This window comes from Polypterus senegalus, chromosome 11 (assembly GCF_016835505.1).
Source record: "Polypterus senegalus isolate Bchr_013 chromosome 11, ASM1683550v1, whole genome shotgun sequence".
NCBI classification, from domain to species: domain Eukaryota; kingdom Metazoa; phylum Chordata; class Cladistia; order Polypteriformes; family Polypteridae; genus Polypterus; species Polypterus senegalus.
Window position 1 is genome coordinate 106,841,367 of NC_053164.1, and position 22,418 is coordinate 106,863,784.

The 22,418-nt window shown below is 40.8% G+C and overlaps 2 protein-coding genes across 4 annotated transcripts in view; one reads left to right on the forward strand and one right to left on the reverse strand.

Annotated features, from left to right (window-relative positions):
• The window catches only part of slc13a4 (solute carrier family 13 member 4), a 167,838-nt gene that overhangs the window by 143,804 nt on the left and 1,616 nt on the right, over positions 1 to 22,418 (reverse strand). The gene's annotated exons all lie outside the window — the stretch shown is intronic.
• Positions 1 to 22,418, forward strand: part of zgc:162331 (uncharacterized protein LOC793007 homolog) — a 48,200-nt gene that overhangs the window by 24,489 nt on the left and 1,293 nt on the right. For all 3 annotated transcript variants that reach the window (XM_039769455.1, XM_039769457.1, XM_039769458.1), the window contains exons 3-4: positions 10,678 to 10,834; positions 11,780 to 11,956. In XM_039769455.1, the coding sequence (XP_039625389.1) occupies positions 10,678 to 10,834; positions 11,780 to 11,956 (334 nt within the window). The remainder of the gene's footprint in view (positions 1 to 10,677; positions 10,835 to 11,779; positions 11,957 to 22,418) is intronic.

Genomic DNA, 22,418 nt, shown 5'->3' on the forward strand with positions numbered 1-22,418 from the left:
TATTTAGTACCATAGTTTGAAAAGAAAGCATTAATAGTCAGTTATTTTGGAAAAAAGTAACAAATGCTAAATCTTTGGCAATAGTCTTTTCAACCATCCATCTATTAATTTTCCATTGTATATTTATGAAGAGACTAGCAAAATACCCGCGCTTCGCAGCTGCGAAATACTGCCTTAAAATTTTTATTAAGAAGAAAATTAAACCTTTTTAAACTGAGGGGAAATATACCAATAATTATTTGTTAAGGATCTCTTTGTATACCACATTGTCAGTTCGGCCCTCCGGTTGTAATATGACCAAGCTGTGCACTGAGCTTACTCTTGAGCATGCAACGTACAGTTGGCCATGTGAACAGTAATCTTGTTTCAAATCTCACAGCTTGGATTGCTGCTGTCATAATCGGTTTGAGTTTCATGATTTGTTTCAATTACAACAGTATTTGTAGGACTCGTGTTGAAGAGACATTCGGCATCTGTCAAGCGTTGTAAGTATACAACCGGTTTCATCGATAACTTCACATCCAGCTTTTGAGAGTTTAAACATTCATAAACATCAAAATGTCCACTACTGAAATTGTCACCTGTCAATCTAAGATGTTTAAGAGGCATTGGCGGTTGTCGACAGGTGTAAAATATTTGGCCATTTCGGTACACTTTAAAGCAATAACCGAACAATTCAGCGGCAGCCATCAACTCACATGCAGATGCATAGGTGAAGGGCTTAAGCATTTCACTCTTATTGTGCTCCTGTGTAGTATAATTATCTCCTGTATCGTCATCAGTCCACACCTTGAACCTGTCCCAGTCATTCAATACATAAGACACAATGTTCCTCCGGATATCAAGAGTGAGCCTAATATGGCCGTGCAATATGTAACAAAGAGAATGGAAAAGGCAGGTGCCATCTCTGGGCATGGAAAACACTCGGTAAGTGACAGTTCTTTGATCGATGGTGATCACCTCGATAGACATGTTAATGGGGGTACAGTTAAAAACAATAACTATAATCGTAATAAATGAACAATAAAACAGTGGAGAAGCCGTGGATTAAATAAAAAGGTTGTAGTTATCAGCAGGGAGAGGTGAATCCCGTGGCGAAGCAAGGAAGGGAATGTAGAGACTGGAGCGACGGTCGGCCTTATATAGGCAGGTAGCCAACAACGTGGGAGGCGTTGGGATGGGGGACCCAACGCCGCCTCACATGGTGACCGAGCTGCAAGCTATGGACGTATATATGTACGTAAGTAGGATTCAGTTAGCGTTGGGAACCTGCATACCAAATTTCTTGAAGATGGGCCCATAAGTAACAAAGACCGTTCAAAAGTTCAATATGGCAGCCGACAGTGGCATCATACCACCGAAATAAGTACCAAATTTCAACCTTCTAACTACACGGGAAGTTGGAGAATTAGTGACGTTGGAAAGTTCTATATAGCGGCTGACAGTGGCGTCATACCACCGAAATAAGTACGTACATTGGTTTCGGTTAGCGCAGGGAAGCCGCCTACCAAATTCCGTGAAGATGGGGCCATGAATAAGAAAGTTCAACATGGCGGACGTTGTCGACCGTTATGACCGTTACATGTAGAATTTCGAAATGAAACCTGCTTAACTTTTGTAAGTAGGCTGTAAGGAATAAGTCTGCCAAATTTCAGCCTTGTACCTACATGGGAAGTTGGAGAATTAGTGATGAGTCAGTGAGTGAGTCAGTGAGGGCTTTGCCTTTTATTAGTATAGATGCAGTACCAGATCCAAGGTTGGGATTGGCCTTGAATGAGACACATGCTTACACACACTAACTTCCTGGAAAATTACACTTCTCCAATTAACATAAACACAGATCTTTGAGATACATGAAAACTCAAATACTTCTGTGCACACAATGGGAGAACATGCAGGTTTTACAAAGAAAGCAGAATTTAAACCATGTCCTTTGAGTTATGAGACAATAGCACTAATTACTTTGCCAAAGTGACACCAAGGCCTTTCCTTCTGGGCCATAAATACAAAAACAGGCAAAGCTGACTAAGATTAGAATAATTTCCAATTCCATAATGAAAAGTGTTATCAGAAATATTTCAGTATGCTGAAAAAATTGTTTTCTTCACATGTATTTTCTTTATCAACATCCTTCTCAAAATGTCAGTGTAAAAAATGTATTGTCATAATTTATGACAAATAATTTTGTTTCTAAGCAGTATTATGGTAAGTAAGTAATTAGTGATGTTTCATCCCAGGACCAGAATTTGTATCCAAGAAATAATCTATGTGGAGGAGTTTTCAGATATTCCCTTTAGTTGCATATTTTTTTTCCATATACTCTCATTCTCTTTCCACATCTCACAGAAATACACGTGATGTTATGTGGAAACTCTAAAGGGCCCTGTGTGACTGAATGCACGTATGTGTGAGAGTGTATAAGATGGACTGACAGCACATGCAAGGTTAGTTACTTTGTTTGCACCAAGTGTTAATTGGAAAGGCACTTGTTCAAAGTTAAACTGTAATTGAGAAATACATTTTCCTTTAGATAATATTATACTATCTGGTGTTAGTCCAAATATTGTGGTTAGAGGGTTAGGAACAATGTTAGATCAAAGAAAATCTAAAAGATGTGCTAAAGTTTTAAACCAAAATGTTCAGTGTGTAAAGCATTCCCAAAGTATATGCCCTAGTGAGGCAGGTACCTGTTAACAGCATTCACAATTCAGATCTTACCATGGATATATTCTAAACAGTTTTAAATCACACAGTTTGCACACTATGCATTTTTTTTGCTGAATTATAGCTCACTTTGCACAGCGTAAGAAGAAATGTATTTTATGAATACAACAGTTCCATTCCTTATCTCAAGGTCAAATTTAAAGGTCCTTTTTTAGCATCTCCTGGGGTAATCAATGGTAATTGTGACGCGGGAATGCGTCCCCATAGTAACTTGCTGCCTACCCCTGTATAACTTTACCTTGAGTGTCTAGAAGCACAGGACATGAAGAAAAAAAAGAAAGAAAAAAAAAATATATATATATATATATATATATATATATATATATATATATATATATATATACTGAGAAAAAAGAGTTTTAAATAAGAGGACTTACTGTCATTCAGTAGCGGGTGAAGGGAGGGGGTTATTGTAGTTCTTTATTCACCAGCTATCTCCTTACAACAAAGATGCGAGCGCCAGTCCAGATGTCATTTTAAACGTGGTGCTTTGATCAGGCGCTTGCGCCATGCTTGGGAATCTGGGAAGCGACGGCCATGGAGATGAAAGGTTTTTTTAAAAAAAATGTCATTGGAATTTTACTTTTTTCTTCATGCCGTCATTCTTTGGTTTTGACTCGGATGGTATCAACTCCCGGTCCTGGTCGGTCATAGACTAATAGCAGGTTATATAGAGTGATTTTGAATTTTAAATAAAGAAAGTGCAACTGAATTTAACTTTTTTTTATAAAACAATTTGTTAACATAGCTATTAGTGGCTGTTCCTTTTGGCAGTGTAGATTCACCCAAGCTAGAGAAAGATGTACGGATGGCCATCTGGTAACATCTTGTTTAATACTTTATATTGCCAAAGTTAAGTTTAAAAAGATCTTTAGATCAATTTCCCTTGCAAAAGTTAATCCTACATATTTATTTTGTTTTAGAAAGGCAGTGATTGATACCTATTATAGTGTTTTTGGTAGAATGTTATGTTTTTTGCAAATGTTACCAATGCTGACATTAATAATTTATCCTAAAACTTTTATAGACCCTGCTGGATTCCTGGATCTGTTCTTCAGTAATGTTATAGTAATTTTAGAGAGTATCAGAGGTTTGTTCCTCTCATCTCTGTTGATTGTGGCAGTTACAGTATATTTGATCAAAAATTGTTAATTTGTGCCTCACCTTCTTTAAACTGTGATGTATATAAATATTTGCGGTGTTCCTTAAAAATGTTAATAATTTTTTTGTTCCCTCGTTTCAGTTAGAACTAAAATGTTAATCTCTTCTATTGAACTTTAAATAAAAATAAAAGAAAGCTTTTATCTCAAAAAAAGAACTAAAATGTATTAAGAATTTCAGATTCAAACTATTGCATTCATGACTATGATTCTTGCTTGCCCCTTTATGAAATGTCTGATTATCGATTCATTTGTCTCCTGATTTCTATTTTTGGTTTAGTGATTAGAGCCTTTGTCAGTTGGAAAGCAACACCAATGATACATACTTTAATGGAATGACATTCTCTTTGGTCTTAGAGGTATTTTAAGGTTAATTAATTACATCAGTGCCTCCATGGAAATGTGCAATTAGCCAGAAAAAACCTTGTGTTTAGAGAAGAAATCTATTTCATCAGTTTGGATGGTCTATGTTCATGAATGCACAGTAGGAAACAGTTACAGAATTCATACAGGATTAAGAGAGTAGAAATTGCTTTAATGTGAATTGAACCAGTAGTATGAGATTTATATCAAAAGTGAAACCTTTCAATTGAAAAAGATAACTTCAAAAGAATTGCCTTTTCATTTTTCTCTCACTTGTATTTTTATATTAACCTCATTTTTAATATATTCACATGTATGAATGCTGGATGCAGATTATAGATTTTTTTATTTTGTGAATTTTGTCTACATAGCTGGGCTGCCTTTTTATTTACTTATTTTTTCAGATAGAAAGATTTTTTTTAATGCTACCGGGCAGATACTAACAAAGCAAGAATAGTGAATACAGTAATCCCTCCTCGATCGCGGGGGTTGCGTTCCAGGAAGGTCATGGAGCAGGTGGCCTGTGAGGGCCTGGTGAACGTCTTGCCAAGCTCCCTCGCCCAGCAGGTCCGGCGCCACCCCTATAAGGATATGCCAGGCCTCCTGGAAGTCCTGGAGCATCAGCTCGCGGTCTACCAAGCCGGGGGGTCAGAAAGGTACGCTCGTGGGAACCGACAGGGACGGGCAGCCACCCCCGAGCCCTCTCAATGCGCTGCAGAAGCACCGCAAAGGCCCAAAGAAAAACCGGCCTCCCCGCGTTGTTTCAAGTGTGGTGAGACCGGCCATCTACTGCCGACCTGTCCCCTCAACACCCCCTCGGAGCCGATGGACTGCACCTGGGCCACCGCGGAAAGGTACTGTACTCCGTCGCACCCGCTGGCAAGTCCAAACACGGGAGTGGTGTTACTGAACGGGCACTCGGTGGTGGCTTTATTTTATATTACCATTGTTGCTCGCTGTTACATATTTCCGCGACAGTGGCTTACGCAGCATTTGCAAGTCATTTGTGTGCATGGCGAGACCAAGTCTTACCGTTCCGCCCGCTGTTACATCACGTGGAAGGGGCAGGTATCCAACTGAAAGGTCGCAGTGTTGCCCGAACCCCCCATCCAGTAATTTTGGGACAAGACTAGTCGCACAGAAAACGCGGTAAGACGAACACCGCTCCCGGGGCCTCACTAGGTCTAGTGATGAGGGGGTGAGGCACCCCTCCTACGGTCTCCACGCCGTGCTAGTGACGCAGGCCCATCGGGGGATGTTTCTCAGGCGACGGACCCTGAACCGGAAGTATCCGCTGGGGAAGGGACAAGCCAGGGAACACTTCCGCCAACCCGCTCACAAGACCCCCTGAGCAATTTGGACCATCAATTTCAGTCCACGCCTGCCTCATTTAAAAGGGAGCAGTGGAATGACGATTCCCTGCAGTTTGCCCGGAATGCGATTGTTCTTCCAGGCAGCTCACAAGCTGACGGTTCCATGCCACGCGAGCCCTTCTTTGTGCTGGAGAATGATCTGTTGTATCGGGTGGCAACCCACGAGGGTGAGGTGCGGAAATTGCTGCTAGTGCAGCGTACCTTCCGGTGGGAGGTATGTGAACTAGCTCACGCTCACCTCCTATGCGCCCACCTCGGGGCCGAAAAAACATTGGAGAGAATCAAGCTCCGCTTTTACTGGCCCGGGATCAACAAGGAGGTCCGGCGCTTCTGTCAATCCTGTCCGGAATGTCAGATTCGCCAGATTCCTAGGAGGGACCGCGCTCCTCTCGTCCCAATACCCCTGATAGAAATCCCGTTTGACAGAATAGGGGTGGATTTAGTAGGACCCCTGGAACCCTCTAACCGTGGCCATAAATACATATTGGTCATGGTGGATTACGCGACCCGATACGGTTCCCCTGCGCTCCGCTAATACCAAGAATATCGCACGGGAATTAGTCAACTTATTTTCCAGAGTGGGTATCCCCAAAGAAGTCCTCACGGACCAGGGTACTCCCTTCACCTCAGATACGTTCAAGGAGGTTGCCAGATTACTGCGAATAAAGCACCTGAAGATGTCTGTCTACCACCCCAAACAGACGGGTTGGTGGAGCGCTTTAACCAGACGCTTATACAGATGTTCCGCAAGGTAGTCAGTGCCGATGGCAGGAATTGGGACCAGCTCCTACTGCTCGTGCTTTTTGCCTACCGGGAGGTGTCCCAGGCCTCTACGGGCTTCTCCCCTTTTGAATTATTGTACGGGCGACAACCCCGGGGACTTTTAGACATACTAAAAGAGGGCTGGGAGGCTGAGGCCCTTCCCTCCTCCAATATATTGGAGTATGTGGCGCAACTGCGCGACAGGCTCGCTAAAATCAGGCCACTCCTAAAGGACCACGTGACTCGTGCGCAGGCAGCGCAGGCCCGGTGTTACAACCGCAACTCCGTCCTCCGGGAGTTCCGCCCGGAAGATCGAGTGATGGTGCTCGTTCCTACCTCCCACTCCAAGTTGCTAGATCACTGGCAGGGGCCATACGAGGTTAAGGAAAGAAAGGGGCTCGTCGACTATTTAGTTAAGCAACCTAATTGTCGAGCGAGCGAGAGGATCTACCATGTCAATTTGTTGAAACCTTGGAAGGACAGGGAGGAGTCTCCCGACACTCGTAGATCCCTCTCCCTATTCGCTAGCACGTCTGCCCTTAACCTCGGTGATGAGCTGACACCCTTACAGTGGCGAGAGATAACCCAGGCTATCCACGCCATTCCCGAAGTAGTCAGCGAGTCACCGGGCCGGACCTCGCTGATTGCGCACGATATAGTCACGGACCCCGGAGTAATCGTCCAGGAGGGGCCCTATAGACTCCCGGAGGCAAAACGCACCGAAGTGGAACTAGAGGTGCAATGAATGTTGGATATGGACATTATCGAGGAAAGCCATAGCCCTTGGTCCAGTCCAATCGTCCTCGTTTCCAAGCCGGACGGCTCCTGGAGGTTCTGCAATGACTTTAGACGTCTGAACCAGGTCTCCAAGTTCGACGCCTACCCGATGCCCCGCATCGACGACCTACTTGAGTGGCTGGGTGCGGCTCGATACTTGACTACCCTTGACATGACAAAAGGGTATTGGCAAATTCCCTTAACGGCATCTGCAAAAGAAAAAACGGCCTTTAGCACCCCTAGTGGACATTGGCAATACAAGGTCCTCCCATTTGGGCTGCACGGGGCCCCAGCGACCTTTCAACGTCTGGTGAATAGAGTGCTGAAGCCCCACCAGTCCTATAGTGCCGCCTACCTGGATGACGTCGTCATCTATTCCGGCACCTGGGAAGAGCATCTATTGCAGGTCTCTGCTGTCCTTGTGACACTGGCTAAGGCCGGCCTCCGCATCAACCCCCGTAAGTGTTTCTTTGGCTTAAAGGAGGCCAAGTATTTAGGCTACCTTGTGGGACGAGGACAGGTGAGACCCCAATGTTCCAAAATCAAAGACATCCTGGAATGGCCCCATCCGAATACCAAGAGACAGGTGCAGGCTTTCTTGGGGCTAGCGGGGCATAACCGCCGGTTCGTACCCCGTTTCTCTGAGAGGGCAGCACCCTTGACTAATTTAACAAAGAAGGGCGCTCCCCTACATGTGGTATGGAACGACAAGGCGGAACACGCATTCAGTGACCTTAAAAAGGCCCTAATGTCGGCACCTGTACTAAGGACCCCTGATTTCGGGCTGCCTTTTATCCTCCAGACCGACGCTTCGGACACAGGCCTGGGTGCCGTGTTGAGCCAAAGCGTCAATGGTGTCGAACACCCCATGATGTACCTAAGCCGGAAACTGCTGGACCGAGAGACCAGGTATGCGGCAGTGGAGAGGGAAGCGCTGGCAATTAAGTGGGCGGTAACTTATCTCCGGTACTACCTGTTGGGTCGCAAATTCACTCTAGTGACTGATCACGCTGCACTTCAGTGGATGTCCCTACACAAAGAGTCGAATCCGCGGGTCACCAGGTGGTTTCTGGACTTGCAGCCCTATAAGTTCACGGTCACTTATCGTCATGGCGGCCTTCAGGCCAATGCCAATGCCCTCTCTCGCATCCACAACCTCTCGGTTAGGTCCGCCCGACCTGACGGTCTTGGGCTAAGGGGGGGGTCGTGTCACGTGTGGCGATGCTGTCCTTCGAGAACAGGGGATCGGAGGGATTCCCGTTATAACGTTCCCCCAAGGTTCCCCGGGGAACCTAGACAGCTTTGCCAAGGCCCGACTTACGGATCCTCCTGGAGGAAGACGTCCCTCGCAGGGCTGGACGCTCAAAATCATGAATTTTCGCTGGGGGGGGGAAGTATTGTGGACTATGTCCGGCAGTTTATCCCGGCCAAGTCCCCCGAGCCGCAGGGAGGGCCGAAGACTTATTTGTGCCCTATAACCCAGAAGTTTGTCAAAGGAAGAGCGATGGGCTTCCAGGGTGAAGAAAAGAACTTTTTACCTGACCCGGAAGTGATACAGGATCACATGGACTGGATATTGGGAACACTTCCGGGTCAGGGAATATAAAAGGACTGTGGGAGCTCCCATATGGCGAGCTGAGCTGGGTAGTAGGAGGGCAATGCGTCTGGGAGTCGGAGGATTGGTTATTATTATTGTATTGTGTTTTTTTTATGAGTAGTGTAGAGTGGAGGGTGCTTGGTGCACATAATTATAATAAAAATAATTATTGTAGCACTTTTACCTGGTGTTTGGTGTGGTACCTGAGGGTTCAAGGGAGCGATAGTGCCCCCTAACTGCTACAATATATATATGTTTTGGAGCTTTTACACTTTAATTGTATTTGTACAAGTATGTTTTAACCTGTTTCCTGTAGAAATGTATCTTTATGTCCTGCATAGAGAGCATGTGATGATGACACATTTTTTTGACTGACCGTATTTGCCAGAGAAGCAGCCTGCTCTTTAGACTGTGTGTCAAGTCACTCGATACCAGCTGAATAATGTTTAGTTTTAAAAGAATGGACAAAGGAAAGGGCCATTTCTATGTTGTGTGCCACTTTACTTTAATTCTGGATTTTCAATTATATGTTTTCTGTTGCCAGTTCTTTTGTGTTTTTTCATTTCCTTTGTGTTTAAATAGTCAGTGAATACCATGGTAAAATCCTAAAATTTCTTTAATTTGTAGATATAATATATGTTTATTGCTGTAAAAAAAATTACAGGATACTTTTATGATGTCACAGTAGTCTAAATGAGTATGCATGGAATCTGAAAGGATTGGCTGGGTGAGAAAATTCGAATGCAAATTGAATATATACTGTCTTAGAGGAACTGGTGCAAGCCACATTGATATTCACTCTTACTTTCACTTGTGTTGAAAAATGCCCTGTTTTCTTATTTCCATTGTTTCTGTTATATGAGTACAAGGCACTATTGCAATCGTTATTAAATTTACAATGCAAGTATTTTTACTTTTGTCAGATATTTACTGAATCTGAAACCCTATGCTCTTTGCACATTTGTATCTTGACCAACTTTAAATAGTCTGTTAATGTTTTGCACTCCTAAATGTGATAAGGGGTGCCTGTTAGCATGTTAAATAAGACTTCCAATTGAGTATAATCCAGTATTTACTTAACAAACCCTATGGCTATCTCTTCCACCAATCCTCACAATACCTTTGACAAGGGTTGTTTTTTTTTGCTTCATCAATAAAGAGAAGATTTTCTATAAGCTTTGGGAGAATAGAGTTTTGTTTTTTGCTCTAATACTGGCATGGTTATGCCTTATTCTGCCAGAGCCAACCAGAACCCAAAAAGGACTAAACTGTTTTGAATATGAATTCATGCCATTATACTAATTTCAAGATGCACTATCCACAAGCCCCATCACCCACTGCATTCTCAGTCAAGATTACAATTTATCTTTGTAGACCTTAACAATTATATGCAATTTGATCACAATGACCTCATGACATGGCCTTTCTTTTCATTGATCATTTTAACTGTATAGTAGACAATACTTTCAAAACCTTAAATAGGTTAGAGTAGTGGATAATATCAATGGAAACAGAGAGACAGAATAGAATTGCCCAAACATAATACATGGATCCCCCATCTCTAGTTGTTTGGATAGAACCTCACAAGAACAAAATCATAATACACAATAACATATCATTTTAGATGAGTAATCATTTGCCAGATGAATGGAACAGGAAGTAAGAAATATTGCAGGACAGAAATGAATCGATATTACTAAACTGATTTTATTGCACTTAACTTGAGTAGGTTCTACTAAGTATTAAGATTTTTTTACAGATTTACAGTATTCTTTATCTCAGTAATCCAACTAGATTAGTCATAATGTTTTTTATTTGTACCTGAAGTGTGTGTCCAAAACCTGTGAACTAATGTATAATATCACATAGATCAGTAAGAATAACATTTTCTTCTGTTTTCTTTTGCTGATATCTGGTGCAGCAATTCCACAGCCTGAAGACAAAGGGTTTCAACTTGCTGTGCTAGTATCCATCATTAGCTGTATTATAATCCTTACTCTGTCTGCATCCTTCATCGTGTGCTGTATACGACAAAAGAGACTACATTTGTCAGAAAATAAGAGAGAAGTCTCGGACAGGTAAGGAACAAAGAGCTTTTTTCATAACTTCTTAGTCATTTTCAGTAGGCAACATTTGGTACAATGTTTACTGTTTAAGTGGTGTCAATTGTTTATTTAGCTGTTAATGGCAATTATTTTAAAGTGTCAGAGACGGCTGGGGAGGTAACCCGGCCGGGACGCCCAGGAGGACCGGAGGAGGGTTTGCACCTTCCCCAGACCATGTGGGGCCGACCACCCTGGTTGCTTTGGGGACCATAGGTAGGGAGCTTGGAAGCTCAACCCTGTAGAAGGCCGTGGTCGCCGCCAGGGGGCGCCCCACTGCCTTCAAACCCCTGGACCTCAGCACTTCCGCCACACCCAGAAGTTCTGGGGGGAAGAGGAACGGGGACACCCAGAATGCTTCCGGGTGCACAGCCGGCACTTCCGCCACACAGGGGAGTGTCAGCGGAGGAGTGTCGGGAAGCACCTGGAGCTTGTCCGGGTGTAGATATAAGGGGCCTCCTCCCTCCATTCGATGGCTGGAGTTGGGTGGAAGAGGACAGAGCTTGGGGGAGAGGAGTGAAGGCGGACCAGAGAAGTGAAAGGCATTGTACTGTGAGGCCTGGACATGAGGGGTGATTGGTGCTTCAGCACTGGGTTGTGCTCACTTTTTTGTGTAAATATTGTGAATAAACGTGTGTGTGGTAAAACCATCATGTCTACCTGTCTGTGTCCGGGCTGTACCCCACAAATGATCAGAAGGATTTTTTTAAATCATAGGTGTTCCCTTGTCTCTTAGCCATTCCTCAGTGGTATACTTCATTATACAGTCTCAGAAGAAATACCAATAGATAGCCTTTTGCTCTTTACTTTTTCCTGTTGTCATGTACTGTAATAACACAGTGACACCTAGTTTATCAGAATCAACTATTTTAAGGATATACATAATATTAATCGAATTTCTTCAAAAACATTTGTCTCTAGATCTCAGAAAGATTGTAGACAACGTCAAAGAAAATCATGCTGGATTGAGCGAAACAGAAATCAACTCAATATTTCACCCAGACATTTTTCGTATGAACGTAATCCACGCCTGTCCATTCTTAGAAGTTCTTTTTGTCCAGGGAGAAGCAAAAGCTATATAAATAAGGGGTATCAAAGGTAAGAAGATATTGAAATGATTATTTTTAACAATAATTAATTTGTAACTTTTTTATATCATTAGGGTCCTGGCACTTTAAAGTAGACTAGTTGGAAGACTCTATCTATAATTTATAATGTAATAGAGAGTGATACAACCAGTAATTTAAAATCCATTTCATGTTTTGTAAACTGCAAGTACTACTGACTCTTGAGAAATATCCACCTCCTTGTTAAACCATTTTGACAAGTAAGCTATAATTAGATGTTTAGGTTTCCATTGCTGCCACACACTACCATTTGATACAACAAAGATTTGGGACTTAGTGTCTTCTGTGGAGGATCAGCAATCCATCCAGGAATGTTTCATGCCTTATATGCCTGTTATGGCTGTTAAAGGACACCTGAATTAGAACAGGAAGATTAGAAAATTGCTGATTGGATCCTTGTTTGCTGTACAATCAACTTGTGACAAATAATAACCAGTTAATGACTTTGTTTAATTATTGAATGTAATTGTTTAATCATTGCAACAAGATGCATTTAAGGTAGCTCACCCCACATATTATGATCAAAAAATATTTCATCATTGTTAAAATTCCTTCAGTATATTAAGAAGAGCTATGGTGTCAGAAATAGCAAAGACCTCTAATGACAGAAACGTACTGTATATAGCTATAGAAAGCCACCATTAAAATACTATGTTGTCCTCATTTATTAAAAGCATAGCTTTATTAGACTTAAACCTGTAATAGAAATTTAACAATGAGAATAAAATTCAGATATTTTTTCTTTAACTGCTTTTTTTAAAGTAAAACCTCCATTTTTCATACTTTAGAATTAAAAATGTTTAATTATATTCTGCAATGATTATTTTAGATCTCATGGTATTAGATGTCACAGTTTTGATTGTTATAAAGGGTGACATTTTTCACATCTCTATTGTTAACCTCACACAGGCTGAATACCTAGAGCAAAGAAAAGGTCAGCCGATTTCACGATATTGTTACTAAATGTCATCTTAGGTCTTTGACTCTAGCCTCAGCCAGTGCCTAGCTTGAAGTGTTGAAGTCATGAAAGGAAAATTAGTTTCCCTTATGTTTTTGAATCTCCTGATCACATTTCTGAAAAAAAAAAACAATCATTTTGTTCTATCTGGGTGTCAGTATTCTAGATAAGTCTGAAAACAGACAGGCTAGCTGGAAACTGAAGGGAAATGTTGTTTTTAGTTTTTAGGTATAAATAAAGCACATGAAACAGGCATGTGATTAGTATATACATCAGCATGGTGAATTACAGGTGGACAATGTACCACCATTATGCAAAAAAATATAATTTATTCATTGGTCTATGTTTACAATTAAAAAAGTATAACTGCTACAAATGCAGTGTTTCAAATGAGGCAGAAGTCCTATACAATACTACATTAATACTACAGTATATTCATCTAATCTGCTTGATACATCAGCCTTAAAAACCAAAGTAACTCTAGCTGGCTGCTTTGAGTAGTTTGCTGGAAAAAAGTTTGTGTGAGAAAGAGAGACTGCTAAAGTGGAATTAGCAAAAGACCAGGGAAGAAATTTAATTTGAAACAGATTACTAAAGAGACTATGATTTGCCCTGAAAACCAGAGGGCTAAATTGTCATAGAAATTGGACATAACTTGCAAGGACTCAGTCACTACAGCACTATTATTTAACTGGTCCAAAAACTCCATGACAGAGAATTGAGCAAAGACAGAAAAGATGTGGGTCATTAACCAGAATACTAGAACCTAATCACTAAACTGCACTTGTTTACAGGAGCCTACTGCCATAGCTCAGAGAGTCAGAGTCGGGAGGCAGTGGACAAAACTCAACAGGAGTACCCAGCGTTGCCAGGGAATGTATAATGAATTTCCCAAATGAAAGAAACACAACATAGAAATAGAACAAACATTTTTCTGATTCACATTTTATTGTAATAGGTAATGCAAGTGGTTATTCCAGAGCCTTTGGAAACACTGTATTTTTTCCCCCTTGTGGTGTGAAAATGAACAAATTCTGAGAATTGCCCACTCTAGAACATGCTACGTATAGCTATCTGTGTGAAAAGCATGGATTTTCCAAATTGATGCCTGCAACTTGCAGTGACTGCCCTTGAGCCTTATCAGCAATCATGCGGTATTCTTGGTATGAAAACATTTTCATGTCTTGTGCAACCTGTTATGATAGTTGCTTCAATAATATGTATTGATGGAAAAGTTGCCGGCATTTCAAGATGCGATTCTCTTCAGAAACTCTGCTCATTTGTCAGTAAGCATAAAAGTCCATTGCACTGAGTTTCTTGCCAGCAACAGAGTTGCCCGTAGATGGATCTGTTTATGGAATTCCAAAGTAATACCCATCTTCGTTTTACCAAAAGATTAGTGGATACTGAACGGCATCATATGATGTGTGTGTGTCTGCCACACGCTGAAGACTTCTGTTCCTTTTCTCAATGATATTATCCTGCTTCCCAAAGTCATTGCCTACCATTACAATGGTAACCTCATCAAGTGTGGAAGCATTGAATCATCGGTGATGCTCTCCCTGTGGCATTTTGTCAGCTCTTATGACAACTTTATAATCATCTGTTGACATATGTTGAAGTGCAGTCTTGAAAAGGGTGACATACACGTTGTTCTAATGAAGGAATCGTTCTAAATCCATCACAATGTTCAGTCTCACGTTCGGTATTCTGCTGTGTCTATGATGCACTGTTGTGGAAATATCTCCCATGAAGTAGATCCGAAGGAACTCAATTGTCCCATCAGTTAATGGAAGTAATGATCCTATTGCATGGTAAACTTGACCTTGCACTTTGAATGTGGGCATGAACCCATCCTCTCGTATTTGTTTAGTTGCACCAAAAGAAGTCATTTGAAAACAGGAATTGTACTTCCTGATGTTGTTCAAGAAATGCTTTGAAATTGGCGTTGATTCTGACATCAAAGAGTGCAGAGGTTCAGGTGGACGAAGTAGAGATGGCAGTTTCACCTTCCCTTTTCAGCAGCACAATCCTGGTGACCCTCCTTTCCATTTTAGAGCTCTACAATGAACACAGATATGATCCATTCGGCCAATAACAGTGACAGGATGTTCATGATATGCAACCTGTTGGTTATATGCGAAAGCCATATTTTTAAAATCGTGCTGCATTTGTACACGTGTTGCATCAGCAGCCCTTCGCCTGTTGGCAGACAGCCTGGTTTCCCTTTCTTGAGATGTTTCATCCGCTCTTGCATCAGACATTTTTCCCAACCAAACATTCCCCATGACCTCCTCCTGGTCACAAAGGAGCCCCATGCCCAGTTTGGTGGCGATTGGATGCCCGGTGCAGATTTGTATGGTGGACAAACAAACATACATTGACTACAGCCTCCCTTCCCTTTCTTCAGATGTTTCATCCGGTCTTGCATCAGCAGCCCTTCTCCTGTTGGTTTCCTTTTCTTGAGATGATTCATTCGATTTTGCATCAGCAGCCCTTCTCCTGTTGGCAGTACGGGCACGTGTGCGGAACTGTCGGTGAAAAAGTACCCTGCGCTTCACCCCTAACATTTTTCCCAACCAAACATACCCCATGTGACTACCTGTTGAAGCTCATCGAGAGAATGCCAAGAGTGTGCAAAGCAGTAATCAGAGCAAAGGGTGGCTATTTTGAAGAAACTAGAATATAAAACATGTTTTCAGTTATTTCACCTTTTTTTGTTAAGTACATAACTCCACATGTGTTCATTCATAGTTTTGATGCCTTCAGTGAGAATCTACCAATGTAAATGGTCAAGAAAATAACGAAAACACATTGAATGAGGAGGTGTGTCCAAACTTTTGGCCTGTACTGTATATATAAATCCAATATATAAAAAAATCAAAAATAGATTCTACTTTGTTCTGACAGGTGTGATCATGCAAATCAGGGAGTTAGAACATGACTCTTAGGCTTGAATCAGTGTGCAGACCCCACCTAGCTGTATTGAGGGAAACAAACAAAGACAAGAATTACGGGCTGTGAGACATGAATAGCCCTTGCATAAGAACAGAAAAACCTTAATGAGCAGAATAAGAGCAGGTAATAGGAATGTGGACAGCCACAAAATGACAGAGACAGCATCTGAAATTAAGAACAATATATACATTATATAAACCAACTTATCCAGGGCAGGATCGCAGGAAACCTGGAGCCTACCCCAGCAGCTTTGGATGCAAGCCAGGAAAAATCCCTGATATGCAATATGTATGACAGGGCTGATGTTAAAAACAACAGAAAATGATATTTCAACTATCTATTTTGGTAGAGAAAAACTGAAGAAAGGGGGTCAAATATTTTAAAACATAATTCTGCCACTGAATTATGTTCACAATATCAGGTATTTTGAGCTGTGAATGTAAAATAAAAAAGATAAATTAATAAATATAGAATACATACAAAAACACCTTAGTATGCTTATTTTTTCAGCAGTTGGCAGACTCTCTGTAGTTCAGTAGAGATGTTGCCAACTCAGGAATATTACAAGGTTTGTATCTCTTCGTGGTTAAACAACCTTTTTAAAGCAAAAGTGATTGGTCGGCAACAATATGCCACTATTGTATGCTGACTTTGTCAGTCTCTTGATAAGTGCTGTTTTATTTTGAAAAAGGATTTCTCCTGTCTGAAGTGGCAGGTGAATTGCTGTCAACAAACACAACTGAGACACCTAAACTGAAACGTTACTCACTCATGATTTTTCTGTACATACGGTAAAGGTTTTGTTGACCACACATTCTGATTTTGTGATACACAAGAAGCGCAAAGAAATGCTTTCACTCGTCATAGTGGATGTCAGACTCATGAAGCCTGGAATGTGGCTTATTGTGTGCTGCTGTTTAATACTTGCTCTGTACATACCGTATCTTGAGCACAGTCAAGTCAGTTAGTCCTACAGCTAACATGCCATCATTTATGAACAGACTGAAATTCTGTAAGAGATTCTCTGTATCTAATACTTTTCTATTTAGCCCCGGAGATCCAGTGAACTGCAGGTTTGAAAGCTACTGAGCACATTCAAACCAAAATCATCACCTTGCTTTGCTTCACGAACACCACAATCTAACATGCTGTCACAAGCAGCTCCTGAAGACTTGTCACTTTTGTCGCACAGCAAATCGCTTTCTATTTCACATGCTTTATGCACCCGTGTTCAATTTGCTCTGTCACCAAAAATTCTGCACAAACACCTGCCCTCCGTCACCAGCCACCAATCACTGGACAAATATATGCAGGCGGCTCGTGAGGGATGACTTTCTGTTTAAAAGTTACAAGGGTTAAAGATTAACGGTAAGAATATTTATTCAAAAACTAAAGCTATTTTTAATTATTATTTTATTTCAGTTAGTCTTTCCAGCTACTTCAATAGTTTCATTTAGTTTTAGTCTTTCATTTCCGTTTTGTACATTACTTTATTTCAGTTTACGAAAATGTTTCTTTATTAATAGTTTCAGTTTTAATTTTAGTTTTCGTTAACTATAATAACCACATACTGAGGCAGCTACACACTTAGTAAGTTATCATTTTTGTCCCTCTCATTTAATTTAATTTTTTACATCAATGCTTTATTAAAATAGTTCTTGAAACTAAGGCTTAATTAAGAAATAATTTGATTTTATATTGGAAATTCATATAGAATAGATATAATTCTTTATTGTCATTATGCATACACATAATGAAATTTTATGTTGGTAGGACTTGGCTTCAAGGCAGAATACTTCAAAATGCACAATACACTATAAATAATAAAATAAACATAATAAGTATAAAAGACAGTAGCAATAAAACATCATCAAGTCCAGAACCCACCCATAGAAATGCCTTAATAATTAGTTTGAGCAAAGTGTCTGTCAAAAAGTGAGTGAGTGAAACATCAAAAACTTGTTACAGCGAATTAGATAGATAGATAGATAGATAGATAGATAGACAGATAGATAGATAGATAGATAACCAATGCTGAAAATAATCCACAGCTGAAATGTCATCTGTTTCCCTTTCTTGTTAAAGGTGTAGTCAGTGATGGTTGAAGCCCATATGGAGCCCTGGGTGAGGGAGTCCCCCACTGTGTCCAGAGTATGCATTCTTTATTTTACCTAAATGGTGCCCTTGGTGTCTAGAACATGTGCCCCTTAAGGGTTGGCCAGCTCTGGGTGTAGTTGACATCTCAGATTTGTCTCCATGGTTAGAGTACAAAATTTAAACAGATAAAACTCCTGAAAACACTAAGAAGTAAAATCTTGCTAAGCAGAGTATAAAAGAGTAAAACAGCATTTATTTGTCACCCTACAGAAACTGTTCACCTACCAGCGACCACATCCTGGCACTGAGGGTTCTCACGGAGTGCAAACATGAAAATCTGTAGTTACTTTGCAGCCTTTGACGATTTTCATAAAGCGTTCAACTCAGTTGATCGAACTGCCCTGTGGGACCATCCTGAGACTTTGTGGGATTCCCTCAAGTTTGTTGGCTATCATGGCCGGCCTGTACACTTGTACTGTGAGTGCTGTGCAGAGTGGAGGCAGAACCTCTGCACTTTTCCTAGTTGATTTTGGGGCTCATCAGAGGTGTGCTCTTGCTCCTACTCTGTTCAATGCTTCTCAGAGTCAATGGAGGCTCTGATCAGGGCCCTCGAAAAACTGAGTGAGGAGTCTTAGTGTCTGGGCTTGCAAGAGTCCTGGATAAAAACCAAGATCCAGGCCATTAATGACCTCTTGGGCACAGCCATCAGCAGTGTGTCGTCTGCAGAGAGAGTGTCGACCTTGTCGAGGGGTTTGCTTACCTCGGCAGTGACATTCATGTCTGTTTTGACTCTTCCTATGAAGTCAGTAGACGGATTGGGAGAGCATGGGGGTAATGAGGTCGCTGGAAAGGGGTGTGTGGCGCCCCTGATATCTATGTAAAAGGATGAAGTTTCAAGTCTTTAGAGTCCTGGTGCTTCCCATTTTGCTACATGGTTGCAAAACATGGACATTATCCAGTGACCTGTGATGAAGACTGGACTCCTTTGGTACTGTGTCTCTTCAGAGAATCCTTGGGTACCACTGGTTTGACTTTGTGTCAAATGAGCGGTTGCTCATGGAGTCCTGAATGAGGCACATTGCCTGCATTGTGAGGGAGTGTCAGTTACGGCACTACAGCTATGTAGAGAGATTCCCTGAGGGTGATCTGGTTCGCAGGATCATCACTGTTGAGGACTCAAGTGGCTGGACCAGGCCAAGGGGTCGTCCATGTAACACCTGGCTGCAGCGGACAGAGAGTCATTTCCGGAGCATGGGACTTGACCACGTGTCTGCCTAGGGGGTTGCCAACCAGGATACTGAACTGTTTTGTCATGTGGTAGGTGTGGCAATGTACCAGTGCATGCTCCCCAACTTGACCTGACCTGCAGAAATGGCAGGCTGTATTATTGTATTTTATCATTATTCATTTTGTGATCCATTATTTATTTATAAAAATAACATGTTTTATGTCCCTCTGAGGTATACTAGCCTGGGTTTGAATCCCACCATTATCTGGGTTTTGCATGTTCCCACTTAATGTCTGCGAGTCTTTTCTTCTGTGTATTCTGTTTTTTCTCACAAATCCTAAAGACATGCAGGGTAGCTTACTTGAGCTGAGGACAGTAAGACCCAACAGCAGCCTCCCCAACCATGGCAAATTTCCATATGCACACAACTCTGCTGCAACACCTACACACCCAGTAAATAATAAATTAAGAATAGTATAAGTAGGAATGAAGGAATGAATGGTTTTGCCTATATTAAGCCGGTGGTCATTGTGCCTCACATATACAGTATGACCCAAAATACTGCTATACTGTAGTCTCCTTCTCATACCCTACTAATCTTTATCCTTTCTATAATGCCATAGCGCCTCTATAACCTGTTGTCTTGTGAACGGCAAACCTTGCTGCAGTTTTCAGTAGAGTTCTGCTCTGGAACTGCAACATTCTTTCCCCCCTTATTGCTCATTCAGTGCACCCTAGATCAAAAATGTCTTAGTGTTAAAATGTTAGTAAAACAGCAGTGACCCTGACAAAAAATGGTTTGTTTAATGTTCTATATTTTGCAACAACAAAAAACTAATCAGTGCAAAGCAATCACAAAAAGCAACATCACAGGAAAAGCTTTCTTTCCAATTTACATCAAGGCATAAAAATATTCTTGGTCCCAGTATATACTCTGCAGAATTTGTACTATTTATATGTGACTTTTATGTGGCCTGGCTACTGAATCCATCTGTTCTTTAAACTTGCCTGTCTAACCAAGCATCATGGAGAAGATATCCCTTTCCTGACAACTTTCAGTTCAAGCTTTGAAACAACTGGGAACCATAGAATACTGGTCATAGATAATCAAAATCAATTGCATTGCTGACTGTATCTGATCTCTTATACATAATCATTCCTATTATAAGTAAATGTAAGAAACATTTGTTTTTGAAGATTTAAATTGCAGTGAGTTGGCTGGCACTTGAGCCTGAGGATTATGGTGTGAATTTACCACACTGACAGTGACAGTAAGTTTGAAAAGTCAAAGTAAAGGAGGTTAACGCTTTCATCATTTTTTAAAAAGTAATATGGTTAGGTGCATTGGCGAATCTAAATTGTCCCAAGTGAGTGCTTGGTGTGTGTGTGTGTGTGTGTGCCCTGCGGTGGGCTGGCACTCTGCCCAGGGTTTGTTTCATGCCTTGTACACTGTGTTGGCTGGGATTAGCTCCAGCAGACCCCCATCACCCTGTAGTTAGGATATAGCGGGTTGGATAACGGATGGAGGAATACTAAAGTAGCATTATTCATATTTCAGTTTCTGTCTAATGGGGTCAAGTACATATACAAGATGAAAAAAAAGTTTTCTAAAGTTTTCCTTGTAATTATCTGTGTAGATATAATTAGTACATGTTGAACTTTTCTTTGGCAAGATCTTTTGGGTAAAGCAAATAAGGTCAAGGAGGGAGTGTATTTCAAAATTTAGTAATTAGTTTACATAAGTGCCTTAAAATTCTCTATACTGCATTCATAAAATCAGTGCATTTGGCAGTCTGTTTTTTTATTCTTCTCCATACATCTTCATGAGTAATAATGTCTCTATATTTATTTTTTAAATATATCTGAATGCAATATATACCTATATGAAAAAAGTATTTATAAATCATGTAAGAAATTGTAACATTTACATTATATGACCATTATAATAACTGTTGCTGACAAATAGAAATATAACAAACATGCAAAAGCATATATCAAATATTAAAATTTTGAGGTGGCCCAGTGCTGCATTGGTTAGTGCTGTTGCCTCTCATGCCTCGGGTATTTGCTCTGAATCATGGTCCCTTCTTTTGCATGTTCTGCTTTCTTCCGCCCCATCTGAAAGATGTGATTGTTGATTTAAATAGAAATTCTAAATTGGTTCCATTTTAGTGTGGGTGTGATTGTATTTGAGTTGGTCATGTAATGGACTGGTTTCCTGTCCAGAGTTGGCTGTAGCCTTTTTTTCTTATTCTCCCAGAATAAGCTCTGGTCTAAGCACTTTGAACATTTGCTGTTTGATTTTGTATGCACTGACAGATGACAACATTCATGATCACTTTCATTTGGACTTTTCTTTTATGTTTGTTTATGTGCTTGACATCAAATGAGATCCCACCTGGTTGGTTCACTACCCTGTATCTTTCCCCTGTTGTAATTCTTATTTACTGTATATATATATATATATATATATATATATATATATATATATAGTAAATAATATATATAGTGTTTTCATGCTATCATTTTTCTTACAAAATTTGCTTTGATTGGCTGTTCAGTAACCTTATGACCTGTGGACTGGCCCTGAGTCTACTAGTGCAAATGCCAATGGCCCTATAGTTTAAGCAAGGTTAAGAATGTTATGAATGCTATACATCATTCATTGTGGTGCTCAGCAGCTGACAGCCATGACATTAGGCCACAACTGTAACTGATGGGCCTTCAGGGAAAGATGTTTTAACTGCAAGAATCATTTATAGTTTTCATTTTTTTTATGTTGTTTGATTTAAATATTGGATCATATTTGTATTACACACGCTTACCTCCGACTTTAAGTCAGGTTTTCCATATAATTTATTTTTTTTACCCAAGCTCCACAGCTGAGTCAAATGTCATAATTATTTGATTGTATTTAGTCTGAACATGATTAGTTTTCCAACTTTAAATTTTCAGTTTACTGTTGCAGTAATACCTGGACAAAGCACTGTTGTTGTCTGTTTGTATGATTGTATGTACTGTATGTTCATGAAAACTACAGAGTAACCTAGGGGTAGTCCTGTTCTTTCAAGTAAGGAACAGAGAGAAGAATAGTTAAAAATGTTTATAGCGCCATACATCCATCCATTTACCTAACCCGCTCATTCAAAGCTGGTTGCGGAAAACTGAAGCATATCCCAGCATTCATTGAGC